General features: G+C 46.4%; 1 protein-coding gene across 1 annotated transcript in view; it reads right to left on the bottom strand.

Moving 5' to 3' along the window:
• The window catches only part of Rgs6 (regulator of G protein signaling 6), a 645,208-nt gene that overhangs the window by 61,268 nt on the left and 561,154 nt on the right, over window positions 1–22,786 (bottom strand). The window contains exon 11 of the mRNA XM_050164594.1: window positions 22,012–22,073. Coding sequence (XP_050020551.1) covers window positions 22,012–22,073 — 62 coding nt within the window. The remainder of the gene's footprint in view (window positions 1–22,011; window positions 22,074–22,786) is intronic.

The raw sequence follows: 22,786 nt of genomic DNA, 5'->3' as shown, positions 1-22,786 counted from the left end.
GCTTTGGGCCCTTACCTTTCTTCTTTTGCCAACTATCAGCGAAACGACCAAAGGAGAAATAACTTACTCACCTACTATCCACCCAATCTATACTTTTGAGTGGCAGTTGTGTACCAGTTAGAAGACTAATAGCTAAAGCGAATCACGGGTCCTCTTTAGAAGTGATCTGGGTGTGTGTCTGTGTGTGTGTTGTGTGTGTGTCTGTGTGAGACACAGCAGTTGGAGGAGTGGGACAGCCACGCCATCGTGCTGGGTGGTCAGCATGCTTGGGAAGACCCGAGTGAGAAGGAAAGCTAGCTCGGAGGGACGGGTGGCTCAGAAAGACTGGATAGGCAAGGCCCTGAAGCTCAGTAAAATGGATTTTGTTTGTTGTTTTCGTTTTCCACCTCTATCGTAATATCAGGTGGATGGTAAGGCCCAGGCAGTTCAGGGAGGTTTGAGACAAATGAATGAGGCTTGTAGCCAAGCTGGTGGAGGACTGTCTACAACTACAACAGGGCGGTGGGAGGGAACAGCTGGAGGAGCACAGTCTACAACTACAACAGGGCGGTGGGAGGGAACAGCTGGAGGAGGACAGTCTACAGCAGGGCGGTGGGAGGGAACAGCTGGAGGCCTTGACGCTCTGAGCAGCAGGACTTCAAGAGAGCAGTGGGGTAGGCCTTAGACGGCAGCACACGGAAGGAATCCTGAAATACACAACAGGTTCTACATAATGGAAGCAGCTTGCTAAGAAAGGGGTATGTGTGTGTGTGTGTGTGCGCATGCGTGTGTATGTTGTGCGCGTGTTGGAGAGATGCTGACCAGATTCTGATAAAAACAATGAGACCAGAGCATAGTGCCACAGTGATGAGAACATAAAGAGAAAACCAAAAAAAGCAAAAAACCCAAACCCAAAACAAACAACAACAACAATAACAAAAAACCAGTACAAAACAAAACCAAAAACCAAAAAACCATTTGAGCAATGGAGAGAGTTCCTACCGAAGGGTGTGTGTGTACGTGTATGTTTATGTGTATGTGTATGTGTGTGTGTGAGAGAGAGAATTAAAATAATAAATTAAAAAACTTTAGAAATATGAATTAAGTGTACCTATACAGTTAAAAACAAGAGAGAGACTAGCATGGAAAATCCAGAAACGGTAATTAAAACAATTAGGACTAGGAGGAGAATGAGGAGAAAAAAAAAGAGAACCTGAGTTAATGAAATTTTTAAATTCTTGGATCGGAATGGAAGAGACAGTCCCTGTGTAGTGGTTTGAATAAGGAATATTTCCCATAGTCTCAGGCATTTGTACACTTGGTCCCCAATTGGTGGTGTTCTCCGAGGAGACTTGGGATGCCCTAAGGCCTTGCTGGAGGAAGTATACCATTGGAGGCAGGCCTTGAGAGCTTAGGCCTTGCCCGTTCCCAGTTTTCACTCTCTGCTTCCTGCTTGGGGTTCAACTACATGAACTCCCCCGGCTTGCTGGCGCCAACCACCATGCCTGCTGCCCGTGCTCGCTGCCTGTGCCCATGGCCCATGCCCGCTGCCCATGCCCGCTGCCCATGCCTGCTGCCCATGCCTGCCACTTTTCCAGCATGCTAACGGACTGCTAACCCTGCGGAATCACAGCCCAAATCAGCCATCCCTTCCAGGTAGCCTTATCAGGGTGTTTTATCACAGCAACAGAAAGTGACTAGTCACGGTGTCATCAGAGACAGAGTTTCAAAAGTAGGCGTCTGTTTGCACACTGTTCGTTCTCGCAATGTGGATAGAAATGTAAATTCAGACTGTTGGTTTAAAATCCATCATGCTAACATACATCTGGGGATGAGTGCAGGGTGGAAAGGCAGAGGGACGCTTGTGCTTTCAATTACATGCACACATGCCCTGTTATAAATTAGTGATCCTTTTAAACTAAATAAAAGTAAAATATAACTATGGTTCGAACAGAAACTACAATCTGAAGAGGCAATGCAAAAGTTGATTAGAAAATCAGAAGTTGGGGAAGAGGAAAAGAAATAAAAAAAAAAAAAAGAAGGGAGGAATTGGGGGAAAAGACTTTTGTGTCCCAATATGCAATGCAAAGCTACCACTGGGGTGAAAAAGGGGCAAGGACAGGTGACCGGAAAGTGACGGAAGAATGAATCTGATAGCCACGTGAGAAATCCTCAGTTAACATATTTCTACACCAGTGAAGAAGCACAAGACAAATTGAGATTTGTGTTCAACCTATTGAGTTTACAAAGATAGAAAGACTGCTCACTCCAGGGTTTACAACAATGCCAGAGATGGCAACCTTTAAACTGAGGTCATAGAAAAAGGGGGTTTAGTTTTATTTAGGAAAATCTGGCAGATGAACTAAAATTAAAGTATGCATTCCATTCCAAGTAACTCTACTTCTGGAAAATTTATATAGTAAAAAACTAATTAGACTGGGGTATATGAATGTTCCTTGATTTGTTGTTTATATTACAGAAACAGACATGAGTTAAATAGTTATGGCTCAGGGATTGGTTAAATAAATTTTACTTCATTCATGCCATAGGAAATGTTTTAATATAGATATTAAAAAGGACAAGGTGGATATGTGCTTATATATTGCTAATTAAAATAGTATATATATAATGAACTTAATTACATTAAATATCAGTATATTTTCTGTGCATTAAAATTTAAAGAGATAGGCACTAATTCAGAGTCACTCAAGTATTGAATTCATGACACCCTTAAGGTCTCTGTAGGTTCTGCAGTCTCCCTTAACCCAAAGAAACACCTAACATTTTCTTTATCTAAGGTTAACTTAACATGTACTTGTTTCCTAGCAACAGCAACTATATGAGATGCATATGCATTGAAGGAAAAATATATTAGTTTAATTTTAACCCCTCTCCTGGCTAGTTTATGTCAACTTGAAACAAGCAAGAGTACTCTTTCCTCCCCGAGTGACTTTTGATCACGATGCTCCATCACATCCATATTAATCCTAAATAAGACAATCCCTGTGTAACTATATGTTACACATGACACATTTTCTCAATCTGCCTCTGGCAGGACCATGGCCGCCTTCATTTCCCAGTCCCTATCGAGTTTGGGGCAGCACATCTTTTGAATCGCAGAACTTCTCTGAGAACCTAGACTTGCGAAGATTTGACATGAAAAAGCATGGATGTGGTCTGATCCTTACACCGAATCAGTGAGGACCTAAGCCAGGGAAGTACATGATGTCTGGCTCCTCAGATGTCTCGGGGTTTCCATCAGCAGTGCACACACGCTGGGAGTCCTCTCGGGGCCTGGGAACCCTGCTGCACTGTGGGAACCAGGGCGTCAGACTACGGGCAGAGGCTCTTCCTGGAAGGCTGATTGGAGGAAAGGAGGAGTTTTCTTCTGTATGCACACCGGGATAGGTTAAGCTTTTTATAGTAAGCATCTATGACTTCGTTAATTGTTACTAGGCTTTCCCACATCTGAGAAAGATAACGGCAAGCACACCAAAGAGAAAGAGAACATGGGAGTCATGGAGAATAAAAGGAATCTGAGCGCAGAGCTGAAAGGGTGCCACAAAGAGCTGTCTCCGTGTGTCATGGAGACTTGGCTGTGCCCCAAGTTCCCCTGAGCTGTTCAGTCAACACACTTGCTTCTCTCCTAGGGCAGAGCCAAGTGCGGATGAAACAACCAATGCCGTAACCTCAGATGCCCAGCCTGATGCCAGCCACAGCTCCTGAGCCCTCCTGGGTTCCAGCCCCAATGCTGCTGCATTCTAACTGGGTATCCTTGGGCGAGTTCACCAGCTCTGCTCTGCCTCAGTTTCCTCGTCTGTTCCATGGTGAGAATAGTGTTCGCAGCTGAGGGGGTCTGATGAAAGTGCTGTGAGGTAAGGGACAGTGTGGAGAGGGCCTAGCTGGGATCCTTGTGATCTGAAGGGAAGGAGACAAGTGGAGGCAGTGAAATCTCCCTTTCTGAGCACCCACGTTCAGGAAATGGCGAGGAGCTGTGCCAGCTACCATGCCATAGAGAGGTCCAGAGAAAGGCCAGAGAGACTCTGCAAAGAACTGTGTCCAAACCAAAGCTGCCAGGAGGAAGGAACCTCAAGCAAACAGATGTCGGTATAGAGGGTACTTGGGCCTTTTCTCCTCTGGTCTTATTCAAATTAGAATAGGGAATAGGGTAATTGCATGAGATTATGGATTTTCCCCCAACAACCCTCCCACTCCCAAACGTAATTATTATTATTATTACCTCATCTCTATGTCCCATAGAGTGATGTCATCGCTGATCCAAGGATTAGATGGCTCTGCTGGCGTTATGAAAGGGTCATACTCCACATACTGCTCTGTGTAAGCGATTAAGCTGTAGAAGGAAGCAAGGCAAAGAAGCTCTGAGTTCCTGGGGAAGCTCTCCGTTCTGCCCCACACCAGCACCAGAGTGTTCGCAGGGAAATCCCACTCCCGTGTCTGACTAGCTGAGCCGCTCTCCATTGTCCGATTCCCTTCCTGTCACAAATGTTAGTTCTATCCTGTTGTCACAGGTTTCAGTAGACACATGCTGTCCTCTCCCAATATTTAACTCTTTCCCGGAACCTCGGTGCCTCTCCCCCTGTTAATGCCAGATTTACTGACACAGAGGTCCCAACTCATTGGCATGATACCCAGCCTCCAAACCCAACCTCCAAAGATTATGGATCTCAAAAATAGGTAGAGCCCACAGGGTATTCCACAGTTCTTCCGGAATTCCCAAACAAATGATTCACTTGCTGCATAGGTTTTTAAATCCCACCTGACCCCGACTTCGCATTATAACCTAATAGCTATGACTAGCTAACATGTATATAGAAAATAGAAAATGCCTAGTGGCAGTGCTGGCTCTCCTGACATACAAAGGGGAGAGTGCATGTATGTGCGTGTGCACGTGCATTTACACATACATACAGAGGTGTGTGCATTTGATAAGCCCAGTGAACCCAACTGCCTATCACACAGTACTAAATGATCAGATGCCAGGGGTGGGGGAATGGGGGTACGGAGGAGCAACCGTGTCAGCCGGCTGTCTTCCCAGACAGACAGGTTTTGTCATACAGTTTTTCTCATAGAAGCACCCGCCCTCTGTCTTTTGCTTCTTCCAGCATTTGACTTGAAATCATAGGCTTTAGTAACTGTTCTTGATTTACTAATTTTTGACACGGACGTCACTTCTACCATTGGTCTTCTAGCCTCCCCACTCCCCGCCTTCTGATGAGCTTCCAGATGAGCTCACCCAACCACCGTTGTCAAATCCGTGCCCAGATTATTAATGAGATACAACTGTTGACCACTAAGTTAAACAGCACCCTACTCTTTCCCAGTGTTTTTTTTTTTTTTTTTTTTGGTTTTTCGAGNGAGTTATGAGTGGTTGTGTGTCTGTTGTGGCTGGGAACCAAACTCGGGTCCTCTAGAAGAGCAAGATCAATACTCTCACCCATTGAACTGATTTCCTCCATATGATATCCATTTTTGTTGTTGTTGTTTTGTTTTGTTTTGTTTGTTTTTCAAGACAGAGTTTCTCTGTAGCTTTGGTGCCTGTCCCGGAACTAGCTCTTGTAGACCAGGCTGGCCTCGAACTCCCAGAGATCCGCCTGCCTCTGCCTCCCGAGTGCTGGGATTAAAGGCGTGCGCCACCATTGCCCGGCTCTTTCCCAATGTTTTAACAAATCTGTAACAGATCTAGAAATAGATTTTTCCCCCCACATCTTTTATCAGATACTCCATCAGGCTCCCCCGCCTCCAGAAGGCACCCTCTTCTGCAGCCCTTAGTCCCCATGCTTCTATCTGGGTCGCTGGCCCCTGACCTGACCCAGAGCCATCACTGTGGGGCTCTCTTCACCTGTGTATTGAGCCCTTGTCCCGTGGATTCCATGTCTGGCTCTCGGGTTTACATTTAGCTGCGATGAAGCACATCCATTACCAGCTTTCTAACAAAGGTGCGTGAGAGTTAAATGTTTGAGCGCTGGAGGCCTAAAAATAAAAGCTCCCTGTTCATCTCAGTATTTGACCAATAGCGGTCAGCAGAGGTCACTGTGTTAAAAGTCACCCTCCTTCAGAATTTTGAAGGTATTGCTCTATAATTTTGGCATCTGGTGCTACTATTGAGAACTCTGGGACCATGCGGCATGTTATTTTGTCAGTTTTTCTCTATGTGGATTTAGGGTTTATTTTCTTGCTGAAGCGCTCTGCAATTTCATGATGGCCTGTTGCTTTTATTCTTTATACTGAGCACAACGTGAAATAAATTTTAAAATACTCCCATAAGTTCTATTGCTTTGCTATTTTAATGCTCTTAATCTCCCAATTTTCTTGTTCAACATTACAATTTTTTATTAACACATGATCAGCCTGAACCATGATTTTTCCTTTAGTATTATTTTATCTCCTTATTTCACTGTCTTTTGACCTACCTAGTTATGTATTTAAAATGTAGGTGGACACACTCTCACGACTTTATTCTTTTCAGTACCAAGTTTCTTGTTTTTAATCAATGAAATGTCCTCTCATAAATTGAGGGTCACTAATTCTCTGTATACATTATTTATTTCTTCCATTTGTTGTTTTTGTTTCTCTGTGTCCCTCCCTTCTGTTTGCATATATCAACAGTATACCTCCTTGAAGATACGGAAAAATCTCTGGTCATCCATTTGTACTGAAGAGTCAAGTACGCAAACCAGCTTGGAGGCTGGATGTGTGTGTGTGGACAGTCTATAAACCGATGGGTATCCTGGGCAGGTCCCAGCCAGCCTGCTTGTCTTTTTACTTGAGCTCTGAAATGGAGCTAGGCTCTTTCCCCTGAAGGCATTCATTTTTTTTCTAAGCACTTGTTAGTGAGCCATTCCTGCAAGTCCCACGTTGTAAATGTTGGAGGCTTTATGGACCAGATAGATTTATTTCAGCTCTTCCACTGACACACTGAGGGGGTGGGGAGCACCACCCCTTCCTGAGCCAGAAGCCCCAGTTCTGACTTCAGTAAACAGAACACCCACTGACTCTCTCGACTTCACTTGGCCTCAGTGATGTCGAATGTACCTGAGTTGAGGTTATGCGGCTCAGTTTCTCCGGAGAGGAGGGAGAGACTGGTTTACAGGAGGAGGAGGAGATCTAAGGACAGAGTTCTCTAGAGGCCACCTGGACTTGTTTGGATGCTGTCAGCTCCTGTCTCAATCTTGCCCTCCACAGTTCTCATGACTCCACGAGTCAGTAGGAGATCTGACTTTGAACTGGCCCACTTTGAACCACACTTCTGCTCCAGCCTGCAGATGACAGTGTTCACCATTCTGTCCTTACCCACTTCCTTTTTGATCAAATTCTGAACTATTCTAAGTTAGCAAAGCTACAAAAGGCTAGGAACCAGCTGTGTGCAACCCCAACACTTGGGAGCATGAGGCAGAAGATGCTGAATTGGAGGCTAGCCTGGGCTATTTAGAGAGACCCTATCTGAAAACTGACCAACCAACCATACAAATTATACAAACCACTGCCCGACTGAAAAATTCAAATATCTACAAATAGAGAAATGAAGGCCTGTGGGTTATGGTTCTCAACGCCATAGAATTTTCTTTCTGGGGAAAATGTGTTGAACACATCAATCTGCCAATTTGTTAAGCTTGTTTAGGACAGATGAAGGGTCTCCTCCTTCCTGGGCCCCGAAAAGGTGTTAGGCTCTGTGCAGGCACTGTGATCATGGTCAGTATCAATCTTTACCTTGATATTGTAGGTAGACACTAAGGCGGGGACAACCCGATTTCCTAACTAGCAGCCGTGGACTCTTCATTGCTAACCTGATCAAACGGACTGAGTCTAACAGCTCATGGGACTACCCATACACACCAGCATCCTCATTTTATACACTCTGTGGATGGTTTCAGATAATTAAAAGAAGATCACAGCTGACTGCCCTGGACCTTAAAGAATCTTACAAGCCAGGGCTGCTGGAAACAGTTGGTGCCAGACTTTTTGTTATCAGAAACTTTCACGAACTCTAGATGACCCCGCAGCCATTTCCACTTTGGCCCGAGGAAGAGGAAGAGCACTCCCCCTGGAGGAAGGACTAATTACTAATCACTGCTACCAGGGAAAGTCCTCTGGCTCCAAACCAGCAAGTCTCAATGATTATGAATGGTGCTAAGACACAAGATTCTGACTGGCCCAAACCAATGGCTGACTGGTTCAAACCCAGGGCTATATGAACAGTCTGCTCAGACTCACTCAGTGAGAGGGCTGGGAGATGCTCTTTTGTGCCACCTTCTCTGGTGTTGCAGCATTCGGTCATATAAAAGGGGTCTCTACATTGATATTGCTTACTGAGCCGGTAGCACCAAGAAAGAGACAGCAGAGAGTTCTGGTGATGGCAGTAGCCGCGATGTAGCTGGAAAAGGCATAGTGAGGGGCGGTGGCCTTGGCACGATCGCTCTATAGCTGAAGAATATGTGGCCACGGGCCCAGGCATGGCCAGCAGTGGTGACCCTCACTGCCTAGCAGTCTGCTCATCTCGTTAATAAACCCCGACTGAATGTCCACTTCCTGGGTGACAGGCAATCTCACTCCTGACTCCCAAAAGATGTCCCAGAGGAGGCGGACAGCCTGAGTCATCTCAGCAGCATGCTGGCAGCTTCTATCAGAGATCTGAGGTCTGAGATCTGAGAGCATCCAGGAAGAAGAGAGGAAGCAAGTAGATGAAAGAGCGTAGAGAGGGGGGATAGAGGATGAAAGGCTGTGAGGAGCTCGAGAAGCCACCTGGAGGCCCTGTTTCCCAGAAGAGTTTCAGAGAACTGGCCTATCTTCAGGATCATGGGTCTCAGTCCCGAAGCTGAATGTGGTGATACCGGATGCCGCCGAGAGGCAAGGGTCCAATGCCCGAAGCTTGCAGAGGGGTTAGCACACTCACAGGGCTGAGACTCCATACCTAAGGACTGAACGAAGATCCTGACACTGGAGCATAGCTCGCCACTGCTACCTGCTGCCAAACACGGGAGGAAGCTAAAGTTGCCAAAGACCAGCCTTTGGAGAGTGTCTGTGAAAATTAATACCATCAACTTGATAGGATTTAGAATCGGGTAGCAGACAAGTCTCTAGGTGTTATTTAGATTCTGTTTAGCCTCTAGTCATGTCTGGGAGGGGTTATCTTGATTTGATTAATTAGAGTGGGCAGCATCCTTCCCCAGGCTGGGGTCCTGGACTCAGAAGGAGGAGAATGTGAGCTGAGCACCGGCAATTGTTCTCTGCTTCCTGACTGTGGGTGCCATGTAGCCAGCTGCCATCACGGGCGATACTCTCAAACTGTGAAACAAGAACCTTCCTTTGGTTGCTCTGTCACAGCAGCAGGAAAGCAACTAATACGTCATCTTCGTGACGACACGTGTTTCTATCCAAACAGAGCAGAAAACCTTCTGCTTCCTCATTAGTGAAAAGCTCGCTTTATTTTCAGTCATCTAGTGCCATGTTTGGGGAGGAAGTGAAGAAAAAGAATAGTTGATTATATATAATTACACATTATATATAATATGTGAATATATTATATGTAATTTACTTAAAGTTTATTATACTTTCTTTAATCATCTCCTTTATAGTGGACACAGATTTTTAATATATTTTTAATATGGTATAGTTCATTGCTCTCATATAGGTTTTTTTTTTCTTTTTCTTTTTCAGTTCTTGGGTGGCTCATTTATCTGGTCTTTATCAAGTTCATATTATGGTATAAAGTGACCTTGTTGAACACTCAAGACCATTGATTAAAGACCAGGAAAATATTTCAAAAGATTATTGCACATCTTCTGCGGACACAGAATGCACGATTGAAGCCACCATGCGTAGAGAGGGTGCATCATCCCCTGTCCTGTGAGCCTCCTTTGAGGTTTGTGTTTCAACAGATAGGGATTCATATGAAAGAGCTTTGCAGTGTAGCAAGAACAATGCACAGGGCAAGCACGCTCAGGAAGGGAGCAGATGCACGAGTGCCCATGCCTGGGAGCCACTTCTTTGTCACTTGGACTAATTTCATTTATCCTGAGAGAAATGAGATTGATGTCACAAATTACCGCAGACTTAGTGGCTTCAAATAGCACGAGTGTGTCATCAGTTAAAAGTCTGGAATCCCCGGCTCAGCAGGGCTGCATTCCCTTCCAAGGGTCCAGAGTGGATCATTCTTGCTTACTGAAGCTTCTAGTGGCTGCAGGCCGTCCAGTCCTTGACTGTGGCTGCAGTACTGCAGTCTCTGTCTCTAGTGGCCTTCTCCTGTGTCTGCAGCTTGACCTTTCTTCTCATTTGACCCCATCACTTCTCTTCGTTTTCACTTTCCTTTCTCCCTCTTCCCTCCCCTCCTCTTCTCTCCCCTCTCCTCCTCACCTTTCCTCTCCTCCCTTCCTTATTCTCCCCTTTCCTTCTTTTCCTTATATGAATGTTTATCCTTGGGTTTATGTTTCTTCTGGACAATTCATCTCATAATCTTAAAAAAATTATTTGAAAATTTCATACTTGTATACAATGTGATTTGCTCAAAAACACCCCCGTTCTTTCCCCTCCAACTCCTTCTATTTCCCCACCTCATTTCACACTCTTAACGTCACATATGCTTTCTTAATAACCCACTGGGTCCTCTTAGTGCTGCCAGTAAGTGCACGGGTGTGGGGCTGTACCCTAGAGCATGGGCAACCCCCAGGGCCACTTAATCACCTCTGCAAAGATGCTCTCCCCACTCAAGGCCACATTCGTAGGTTCTATAGGTCAAGACCTGGACATCTCTCTTTAGGGGGAGAGGGTGGAATTATTCAGCCCCATAGCACAGAACATGTAAATAGTATGGGGCCATAGGGGACAAAACTGGGCCACCTGACTGCTTCAGATCAGCACAAGATAAGTCATAAGCAAAACAACCTAAATTCAGCTCAAGAGGTGGGGATGGCAGGAACTAAGACGTTCCTGAGTGCCGCAGGCATGAGATAACAGTTGGAGCCTCTCTGACTGTGACACACTTGGGTATCCATGGTGGTATCCCAATCTGAGATGACGCAAATAGTTCACGAGTCTTCCTTCCTCCAGCCATGACCTTGCTGTCTTTCCAGGATATCTGTCTTGGCCGTTGCAAGGATGTCTGCCTCAACCGGCTTTGTGTCTCAAAGAAAAGCTCAAGGAAAAAGGTGAGACATCCTACTCTAGCTAAATTATAAATCGGAGGAAATTTTTTTTTTAAGTTAGAAGTAGATTCTCATGAAGTAGAATGTGGGAATGGACGAAGCAAGTTTCCTACTCCTCTTTCCTCTGCTCTGCTTGGGTTTCTGAGAGTTGGGCTGGGGGTTTCAACCTGGAAGGAGGTAGCCAACTCCGCAGGTCAGGGTGGGGGGCTAAATCTCTAGGTGGATACCCGAATGAGAACAGAAGCAACATCATAGAGGGGAAACACCTCAGAAAAGGCTGGGATGAGAACTCAGGGAGCCCTCGGGCATCCAGAGCGACCTACGGGGTGAGGCTACCTGTCTGAGCACACAAGCAGCAATTGAGGCAGCTATAGACCCAGCCTTCAACAGTAGAATCTCAGAGGGCCAGGCAGTAACTATGGATTAGGAGAACTCAGGCCAGGATGACAGGTTCTTAGAGGTATTGTAGGGAACGTTGGGAAGGGATGCATCTTCAGGGAAGTGAGCAGAGGAGGGCTGGTAAGGCCGAATGGAGATGCTGGTCCAGGACAACGGGGTTGAGGGCACAAGGCAGGGTTTTGTGATAGGCAGAAGGCATGAATGGAATTGTTCCTGAGATACAGTCCAGACAGGGGACAGGATAAGCTGCAGAGGAACACGGAGGAGAAGCATAGGGACCCTAGCGATCTGAATCTGAATCAAGACAATGACAGAGGTCTACAGCCACATTGACAGTGATGGGTGGAACTGGATGTGAAGGAGATTTATTTTACTGACAAAGGATTTTTTTTAAGTTTATGTAAATGAAGTTGACTAGAGGCTTCATGAAGTGTCATGAAATCACACGGGCTCCAGTGTTATATTTCATGGGATCTGTTGAACTGTCAGAAGCAGTCACATCTGCCTACCAGAGAAAAAGCTGTTTAGTGATGTAGGGGTGTTAGAGATGGTGAGGGTGAACTGTCTGATATAGAGAATCTTAGAGAAAAGAAAACATTGGGGTTGTGCATTTGTTCTTAATAATTCTGTAATAAATTACCCCAAACTCAGTCCATAAAATAACATCAATGTATCATTAGCCTAGTTTTGAGGGCCAGAGCTGGAATGGGGCTCACTGAGGTAGAATTGGTGTCAGTTGGGCAGTATTTCTTTGGTGTGAGGGAAATTCTGGGGAGGAATCCATTTTCTTGCCTCATCCAGCTCCTAGAGACTTTCCACTCACCTTGGCTATGGTCCTTTCCATCTCCAAACCCTAACTAGGACGGATTCATTGTACATTGTGATGGGTTTCAGTATCTATTTTGTAGTACACATATTTTTGTATCTATATAAAATTTAGGATCCACAAATGAGAGAAGATATCACCCTTGTCTTTCAGAGTCTGGCTTATTTTGTTTAGCACGGTGCTCTGCAGAGTAACATGCATTTTCTTGGACATTCATATTGGTGACTCCATGATTTTTCCAGGCTATTGCTTTGGTTACTCTCTTGGGTTTTTTTTTTGGGGGGGGGGTGCTGATCTTACCAGAGAGAGTGAGAAAGGGTTCATTACTAAGATGAGGTGAGAGAATTCCTTGTACCCAACAGACAGATCTCTTCTCTTCTACTTCTCCACCTCATCAGACTGTTACAAGACCTGAGTTCCAGGCCTGTGACTGCCTACTTTCTCTCTTGTCCTCCATCTGGGCTGGAAAGGCCTTATTCTTGGGAGTTAGAGTTTCCGAGGTAAAGATGCAGAAAGAAAATAAAGCTTTGAGCATCTATATGGGGGAAAAAAATCCCTAAGCTTAATGCAGAAATTGTAAGGCTTAAGACTTGCTTCTAGATGATCCAGAGCCATTTCCTAGTTGTAAAAGGAGGTGCAAAATGAGGCAGAGACATTGGTTGGGAAGACCGCAAGTCAGCTGAGCTGTCTTGAGCCTGGGACTGGGTCTCTTGGAAATCTACAGGACGATGATAGGGACCTAGGCAGTAGAATCGTCTCCAAGATGGGTGAGAGCAGGCACAAATGGTATCTCTGGTGTCCTGCTGGGTTCTACTCAGCTGAGGAGTGCAACCTGAAATGCAAACAGGGCTATCAAGCATTGTCAGGGTTCTGCTTGCAAGCCTTGCTCCTGGCCACTGTTGATTTATCCAGGGCTAGCTGCCCGCCTTTGCTGGGATCAATGTGTTTTCGTTGAAGCTGCAGGAATGGAGTTTGTCACATCTGCTATTGCATGTCTATAACAGCAGAACTCCAAGGCTTCACAGAAAGGGGACAGGGCTAATAGTGCCTGAGGACTCTAGAGATGCCCAAGGTTCTGGTTCTTCCTGAGCTAATGTAGCATGGCTGCCAGCCCGATGCCTAACTCTGAAGCACCTCTTTGCATTCTGGGAACTAATAGATTCTCCGTTTTGCCAAACCCAAGTATAAATTCTAATTACTTTGCTTTGAAACCTAGCAAACATCCTTGGGATGGGGAGGAAGGTGACGGGCATAAGAAGACCAAGTTCAACAAGGCAGCTGTCTTCATCTTTGACAGGAGAGGCCCTCGGTGCCCCCCAAAACATGTCCTTCCTGGTGGCACCCAGACAACAAGACGAGTGGACTTTGTTCAGGAGACCCAAGACAAAGAAAAGGCCAGGCAGGCAATGAAGGAGGTAACCATGGTCGATACGTAGTACTGTTTGTGTCCAAAGTCAATATTAACGACCACAGAAAGACTTGGGGACTGGCATCAAAAGTAAAGAGGCAAATAAAACCAGAGGCATATAAAGGGCTCTGTAGGGTGCCCGGCGCAGTTGCACATGGGCAGCGATGGCCCGTAAGAACATGGATATGACAGGCACAACAGCAGAACCAGAGGAATTGAGAAATGGAAAGTAAAGATAAGAAATACAGAAGATGTCTGTTAGGGACAATATTTGTCATTTGACACTTTCAAACTTCTTGGCCCCTTGCTCTTTACTCCTGATAAATGTCTTATTTTCCTATTATCAAATGTCAAATTCTCACAGCATCAGAAGAGGCTAACTTACTGAGTTCTGGCAAAGATGCTGCCTGCCATTGCCAGAGGCTTTGAGTGGGCTTTTGGATGGAGGTGTGGAATGGGCTAATTGGTCTATATTTCTGTCTCATCTTCCTGAGCAGGTGCTGTCAGGGTGGACCACCTGTGGTCAGTGTGTCCTTTAGCACAGTATTCTCCACCCACTGAAGTCATCAGACCCCACTGCATCATGGGATGGTGCTGGCATGGAGCTAGTCGCAAAGGCATCAATTTGCCCCTTTTCTTTGTGAAGAAAGAGTCACACGAAAATCATAGGCTGGTCTCAAACTCACTATGTAGCTGAGGAGGACCACAAACTTTTAATCTTCCTGTCTCTATCTCCTGGGTGCCAGGGTTGCAGGTATGCACCACAACACGTGTATGGGGTATCGGGACTTGAACCTGGAGCTTCATCTATGATGTGCAAACTCTCTACCAACCGAGCTACACGCATGGCTAGCCCTGCAAAGTCAGTTCCTAATTATACTCAAAGTTCAAGAGAATGAAGCAGACATTGATTCAGGCTGTAATTCTGACCTACCATGATGTATTTGGAGAGGAAGGACACGAAAAAGGGACTTCAGAGAACACCTAGTCTACCCACTTGAAAAAGCTTGGAGGCAAGTTTTAGATACCACCCTCTCTTCCTCAACAACAACAACAAAAACCTCATAATTTCTGCAAATGTTATGTGATATGATACACACAAAAAATTATTAAGATAAGCCAGAGAAAGAACAGATGCTGTCTGCCATAGTGAAACAATACCCGGGAGGGCGTTCCTGGAGCCCAGTGCACACCTATGATTTTGGCTGAGGAAGCAGAGAAGTTGAGAAGGCATTGACATTGGGAATTGCTACAGAAAAAGGTTTGGCCCGCAGCTGGGAACAGCATTACTGCAGAGAAAACCCGGTGTGGGATATGATGCGCCGTGCCAGGTATCTTTTGTCCCCCACGTAAGAAATGTACTAAAATGCATTAAGGCATTCATAGAGTCAGAGCCTCCAAGAATGTGGAAAAGCCAGAAGGCCCATGTACAAGAGATGTGGAGGGGTCACTCTTGCTCCCTTGCTTGGGTGTGTGTGGTTTCTAAACAGTGATGCTCAAAAGGAAACTGGGACAGAAAGGACCTGATGGGAGAGGAGACAAGATGCAGACCTCTTTACGGGCAGGGAGGAAGGCGGTAATCTTTTCCAGGTGGGAGAAGGGAGGGGAGGAGAAAGACCAGGAGAAAGAACCCCTTGACTTCAGGTCACCCGGAGACGAAGTACTCTGGAGGGAAACTTGGGTTTAGTGAAGCTGAAGTTAGCCCTCAGAACAGATAGTGTATGCTGGCCACACCTCCTGACCCCCTTTCTTCCACTGATTACAGATTCCAGACCTTGGTCTGGAGCAGGCGACCTCAGCTATAAGGTGACTTCTTGCCACTTCTTTTCTACCAATTAAGATGGCCTGGGGGAGAGGAGATGCAAGGACGGTTTCTCAAGGCACATGAAAGCGAAGTGGCAATGGCTTCCTTCCTCCCTCCCCTGAATTTATCCTCAGACATTAAGTTCACAGACTTCTATCACCCGAGCAGATTTTTAATAGAGCCTTAGGGTAGCCCGTTTCTCGCTGTCTTATCGCATTTCATTAATTACATTCCATGATCACCGAGGGTCAGGAGGCAGAGGAGGAGCCAGCATCCAATTTTAGGGAGCAGCAGCAATCTCAGAGAAGGGCAGGCAAGATGATGTTTTAAAAAAAAAAATCAATTTAGCAGTCAGCTGTGACACACAAAGGACTCCCAGTAACGGAGTAAGGGTGTGCAGAGTATAACAACAGCAGACAGAAAATGAAACAACTTGATCTGCCTGTGTGTGGGTGCTGTGTCGGGACCAGAGGCCGCACCTCCGGGTACTGTGGTGTCCCACAGCATTGTAGGTTTGGGGGGGAAGTCTCTGGCAGGAAAGCTCAGAGATGCCGGGCGATTGGAAAGGGAGATGTATAGAGTTCTGTGTTCTCCAAGCCACTGCCAGTGCTGGAAGGCTTGGTGGGCTGGATTAAAACAAAGATGTGCCTGGGACTCTTCACAAAGAGGAGGAAGGCCTCGTTTCTTTTCCAACTGAATCTATCTGGAGAAGTGACCGCAGAGTCTTTTACAGTTTGAATCTTAAATTGTCCTCCAGAACTGTGTATGAAAGACTTGGTCAGCAGCCTTTGGGAGGATGGTAGCACCTTTGAAAGGTAGGGCCTGGTGGAAGGAACCAAGGTGGCTGGGATTGTACCCTTGAAGGAGATACTGAGCTTCTGCAATTCCCCTCCCCTCCTCTCTTCTTTTCTCCCCTCCCCTCCTCTCCTCCCCTCCCTTTCTTCTTCCTTCTCCTCTCTTCTTTCCTCTCCCCCACCCATGTACAGCTACCATCTCTGTTCCTCTCTGCCTTTCCTACTTGGCAGTCTATCTTGGCACAGGCCCAAAGTTGATGGGGCCAAATGAACACGGATTAAATGCTCTCTGCACTCTGAGCTCAAACACGATTTCCTCCTTCTAAGCTGACTCTTCTTGGTGTTTTGTCCCAGTAACAGGCAGGCTGACACAGGGTCTCTTCAGAGTCTGCAGCAGATACACACTTCTTGCCTCAAAGTTCATTGTCATTAAGAAAAACATGGCTCATGGAAAAGAGCTTTTTAACGCTGGCTTAGAATCAGGGCCATTGTGATTTGACTTTCTGGTGGTAGTAGATTGAGTTTAAAAACGGATTGTGGTCTGCTAGCCTTTTGGTCTGGTCTAGGATTGTGAGACTGTTTTCCTATGCTTCTGCTTTTTCTTGTACTCTCGTTTCCGTGTGAATGATGCCAAAGTAGCCTGTTTGAGTATGAGAATCCATGTAAAAGACAGGACAGCTGTCCTTGTAGAGGGCATCCTGCATAGTCAGAAGCTACACACATAAGACATAACCAGGATGAGCAGCTGCAAGCGGACAAGTGGCTTATCCCATTCAACCAGTCGGCAGAAGACACGTGAGAAAGAGCAAATGCCCATCGAATAATGCCCTCTTACATATAACCTTGCTTCCAGCAACTCCGGTTACCCGTGACAAGCCGCAGTCTGGAAATGTTCAATAGAAAATTCCAGGAGCAAATAATTCATCAGTTTTAAAATTACATACTGACCAGAGCAGTGTGATAAAATCCCCACCCAAGATGAGAATTTTGCCCAGCATTTCCACGTTATCTGTGCTACCTTCCCATCGGTCACTTGGCTGCGGTGTGAGTTACTGGACTCACTGTTGTGGGGTTGCAGTGCTGGTGTCCAGCTGGCCCTTGTTTTACTGAATACTGCCTCAAGTTGCACCCAGTGGTGATGCAGGTAATGCAGACCAAAGAAAAGCTGCAAAACACCTCCTTTACAGGAGTGTGTGAAAGCCACAAAAGAGGTTGCATCTGCATTGCTGTTATACATCACAAAAGAGGTTGTCTATTTTATTAGTAGTTATTATTGACCTCCGAGGTGTGTAGGCATAGGAGGAAATACATAGTGTACGCAGCATTTGGTAGTATTTGACCACCCCTGGGGAAGACCCTATCCCCTGCGGGTAGAGAGAAGCTACTGCGGTTTTAAGCCTCTGAGTTTGGACGTTTTGTCAGTCACAGATGACTGGTAGGCCTTGATTTACCACTTGGAGAGAGACCAGGCATGTTCAGAGAGGAGACTAGTCCTAGAAGCAACCGTATTGATGGGAACAAAAAGCAAACCATTGGGCGGTGGTGGCACATGGCTTTAATCCTAGCACATGGGAGGCAGAGGCAGGCGAATCCCAGTCAGTTTAAGCCCAGCCTAGTCTAAAGAGTGAGTTCCAAGACAGCCAGGGATACACAGCGAAACTCTGTCTCAACAAACCCCAAAAAACAAGAAACAAAAGCAAACAAACACCCCCCCCCAAAAAAAAAAACCCACGTAAAAATTTGAACCAGGGACTCAAAGAACACAGTACTTTAAGGCCATTTTGTAGGAAGCCAAGCACGGCATCTACGATCAGGGACTTAATCTAAAGGAATTTAAGAGCAAAATGCAAAAAACAATGGCTTGAGTTATTCAGAAAAATGAACCAGAAGGCAGGGTTCTTTCTTTAGGAAGGCAAGTTTGTGAGCCACATTTAAGGAAGATTATCACTTAAAACAGGATAAAAACTGTACTGTTGAGTGGTATTTATCTGGAAAGTTAATTTTGTAGACTAGGGATTATCATTTTTGGATCGAGAATACAGTTGCACATTTAAGAAGAGCAAGAAGCCACCTGGGAAACACACCGATGCTGACATGTCAGGGACATTTAAACACTACTGGGGACAATGGACAAAATGTTTGAAACTGAAACGAACTGAGAAAATCTACAGAGCCAGTCCCCCCATCCACGACCCCTCCCTCTGGGAAGACAAGAGGCTGGAGTGTATGCACTTCCGTGCCAGCCGTGGGCAGCCTGCAGGGCTGTCTGAAGGAGAGTCAGAGCAAGGAGAGAGAGAGAGCGGAAGAACTGTATTAACACACAAACCTTCAAGGCCAGCCTCTCTCCTCCTCGGAGCACCATACAGTCAGTTCCTCACATCTCATGTACCTGCTCCCATCAAAAGTGTGGTTAATCACCACTTTGGAAAATTGCTAGTCCTTCCTGTTCACTGTGGAGGGTCCCGAGCGCCAAGGACTGGAGCCAGGCCTTGAGCGTGCACTCACTCATATTAACCCTGTTGGCTAACCACCACTGCGATCTCCTCTTTTAGAGAAGTAGAAGGGAGAAAGAGAGATAGAGCAACCAGCTTCACTGAGAACACGGGGAACGGCCAAGGCAGGACACAAACCGCCATAGTAGGCTCCAGATACCCCTGACTGTTGTGTCCCTTTGCACTTAGCTGTAGGCCTTAGCCCCACCCCAATTCTTGTGTTCCAGATCTGGGCCACCTATATGGCCAGGGACAGCTTCTCACTTTTTGGGCTCTTGGGCAACTAAGTAAAAAAAAAAAAAAAAGGCAGGGACTTTTGCTCATGGGGACAGGATTCTAATTACCACTTATCACCTGGAGCAGGCCCAGGGAAACCGGATCTAGAATGGGACTGGGTGGCTCACCCGGGAGAGCTCAGTTTTCACCTCTGGCCAGCTGCCAGTGCCACCTCCTTGGCACCTCCTGGCAGAATACAGCAGCTGACAGGCCAGGCTCCGGTGGCTTTATCTCCCACAAGCACCCGGCAGCCCTCCCTCTGCTCTCTCTGGGAGTTTCCTTGTGGCTTTAGGGAAAGGGCCTCACGCAGCATTGAAGGGCTGTCAGTTACTGCTGCCGGAAATAAAATCCAGCCTCTGTTGGGGTTGGACCCCGAGAAGTTTCTATCTGGGGAGTTGTGGTTGGATGAAGCCCTCGTGAGAGCGCCTCTCAAGTGTAATTACACGGACCAGCTGGGGCTCTTCCCAGACAGCCTGTAAATAAACAGTGGGCCTGCCAGACTCCCTTCCTCTGCTCCACGTCGGGAGGGGGAGACATATCACCTACCTCATTCTGAGTGGCCTCTCCAGATGACTGGTTCAGGCATCTCTCCACACCCCCAAAGATAAGACAAAGCTGAAACCCCAGGCCCTTCTGAAGCGAGACCTTAGGCCTGTGTAACTACAAAGGCATCACCAGAGCCCTTACCCCAGATTAGTCCACTTGAAGCTCAAAATACAGCTTGTTTGGGTCTCTGCTGGAACCACTGAGTCCATACCTAGGATTAGGGTTTAGCAGTTCCGTGGCTTAGCCCTCCATTCTGGCCTCAGAATTGGCCTTGGGTGTGCGCACCTGACGAAAGGTACTCTGTGTACAATATCCTCTCTCCCATGAGCCCTTACAAGGCAGACATCGCCATGCATACAGACGCTGTCCCATGCCAAGGCTGTGCTTTGGCATTACTCGCCAGCTATGTCACAGGAAAACTGAGGCAACTTTAGCTCTTGGCTACTCTTTGGGAGGGGACAAAGGCAACCTCATTGAGAAGAAACAGCACTTTTCAGAGCTGGGTGAGCTGGCTAGAAGTCCCTCATTTTGACAGTGGGGATGAGAAGTGAGTCTGTAGCCTGCAGCTAGCTAGACCTGGGACGTTAGAGTAATTGCTATCGATGTGGTGGGAGCTTCAGCCATTGGTGCCAGCAGAGACATCTGCAGTAGGGAGCATAGGAACACCGTATTTCTCAGCGGGGTCTGTTTTGCTGTCCCTTTGCACATTTGGCAATGCCCTGAGACATGGTTGGTTGTCACAATGGTGAGGTGGCCTCTAGTGGATAGAAGTTAGGAATGCTGTTATATCTTATATTGCACAGAATATTAAAAATGCAACGAACAGTTGCCTGGCCCAGAATGTTCGTAATTCACTCCATTATTAAGAATGCCAACAGGGGGCTAGAGAGATGGTTCACCTGTTAAGAACATGCACTACTTTTGGAGAGAACCCCAGCGAGGCTTCTAGCACCCACACCGGGCAGCTAACAACCACCCGCACTTCCATCTCCGGGGATCCAATGTTCTCTGGCTTCTACAGGCAGTACTCACATGCATATCCCCCCCCCACACACACTTACTATTGAAAATGTAAAAAAAAAAAAACTTTATGAATACAAACAGACTGAACCTGGAGGTGATCCTGGTTCCTCAGCAGACTGAGCCAGGAGGGCTCTGGGTTCAAGGCTTGCCTGAACTGCAGAGGGAGTTCATAGGCATCCCAGGTAACTTAATGAGATTCTCACCTCAAAACAACAACAACAAAACTACACAGAAGTCTTGGGAATATATGTTAGTAGTAGATTGCTTGCCCAGGGTCATGAGATTCAATTCCTAACACCAGAACAACAACAACAAATACGCCAAGGGGGAGTGTACAGGTACACATACAAGACACATACAAGTAGACACATAAGATGCCATAAACCCAAACCAGCAAGGTCCTTGGTGTCCCGAGCACAGCAGTAATTCAGGCTTTGGATTTGGGGTGGGGTTTTCTAAGTCCCCACTTGCCATTCATTCAGAAGGAAGATGCAGCTTAACCAGGGGCCAGCAGAGAGAGCCTTAGTGGTGGGGCACACAGCCATTACCCCGAATAATCTAAACTTAGACTCAGTTTACCCGATATGCAATAAATACTAAGGCCTGACTCACACCCAGGATTCCTTCGGAAATTGGACAGTGCCTTAACAACCGCATATGGATGACCAAGTATTAGGTTCTGGCTGTCTTGATTAGATTTATCCCTTACAGCATCCCCAGGTGGTATCTTTACTGAAATGTTCAAAACCAGACCATTTATCTGATAAAACCAAATCTCCCATGTGTTAACAGTGGAACCAGCTACCAGGGTGGCGTAGTGCACAGGAGCTGCTGCAGAGGCCAGGCCCAGAGGCCAGCTGTTTTCTTTACAGCAGATTCAATGCTGTCCAGGGGTGGATGAAATGTGGAGGAGGAATGCTCCTCAAGGATCTGGTCCTCTGTTGGTTATGTGGCCAGTACCTCAAAGGGCACACACAATTTCCTTCCCCTATAAAGTGAATCTGGGCATTGTATAGCTGGAAGGGGCGTGGCTCCATCTGAATCCCTCAAAGGACTGAAGGCAAAGGTGTTCTTCCCTGACTGACAGAGTCATGGCGGAAGCTTAGCAAGAGAGAGTGTCTTGCTCAAGGGAGGCCTGCTTTCTTAGCCACACACTCACACACGGGGGCTGGAGGTTTTCACACATCGGATCTCAGGAGTAGCTACAGCCTGACTGTTGAAGCTGAGCACACTCGTTAACTGGAACCCGGGAACATTTCTTCTTTATAAACCACATACATGGTAATAACATTGGGGGAAGCTTACCTTTCAGCCACTTTGGACATTTTCAAACAATGTCTGTCAATCTGTGCGTTCAAAAACGTTATCTGGCGGAAAGAGAGAACATGGGTGCTGAGGCCAAAATAGAACTTCATTCTCCTCCGTCCCGTGAACCCAAACCCCTGCTATCACACCACGGTCTAAACACCTCCTCAGACAACACTCCTACGCTGTAGCTGGAGCTCCGGCAACCCATTCACCCTTTTAGAAACTCCCGTCACACTTAACATTCTTATACAATTTAGCTTATGTCTAATTTTTACCTGTTCATAACTATCATTTACTCTTTGCTTTTCCCCAAAAATTATTCACTCAAAAGATAGTATGTAGTCTCCAAAGCTTGGCAACAGAATGATTAGACAATATCTATGCTATAAAAATCTTTTTTGCACTAAGCCCCCTTAACAGTTCCTCTGCCTAGTGTCCATGTGTATAACCGCACCCGCGTATTGGTCTAGAAACAGCAAAGAGCTACTTTGCATCTGCTTATCAAGGAATGTCATTTAAAGTTACTCCTCTAGAGCAATCAGGGTTCCCTGCCCTGTGGGAAGTCCAAGGACCTCCCACCTCCATCCAGGTCTAGTAAGGTGAGCATCCAAACTGCCTAGGCTCCCACAAAGCCAGTACGTGCAGTAGGATCAAAAACCCATTGCCATTGTTCTTGAGTTCTCAGTAGTCCTCATTGTCTGCTATGTTCAGCGAGTCCGGTTTTATCCCAGGCTTTTTCATACCCAGGCCAGCTGGCCTTGGTGAGTTCCCG

The sequence above is a fragment of the Alexandromys fortis genome, unplaced genomic scaffold (genome assembly GCF_014885135.2).
Source record: "Alexandromys fortis isolate MF-2015 unplaced genomic scaffold, M_Fortis_MF-2015_v1.1 scaffold_159, whole genome shotgun sequence".
In the NCBI taxonomy this organism is placed as follows: Eukaryota; Metazoa; Chordata; class Mammalia; order Rodentia; family Cricetidae; genus Alexandromys; species Alexandromys fortis.
The sequence above is the reverse complement of the archived record's forward strand: the minus strand, read 5'-3'. Positions and strand labels throughout refer to the sequence as shown.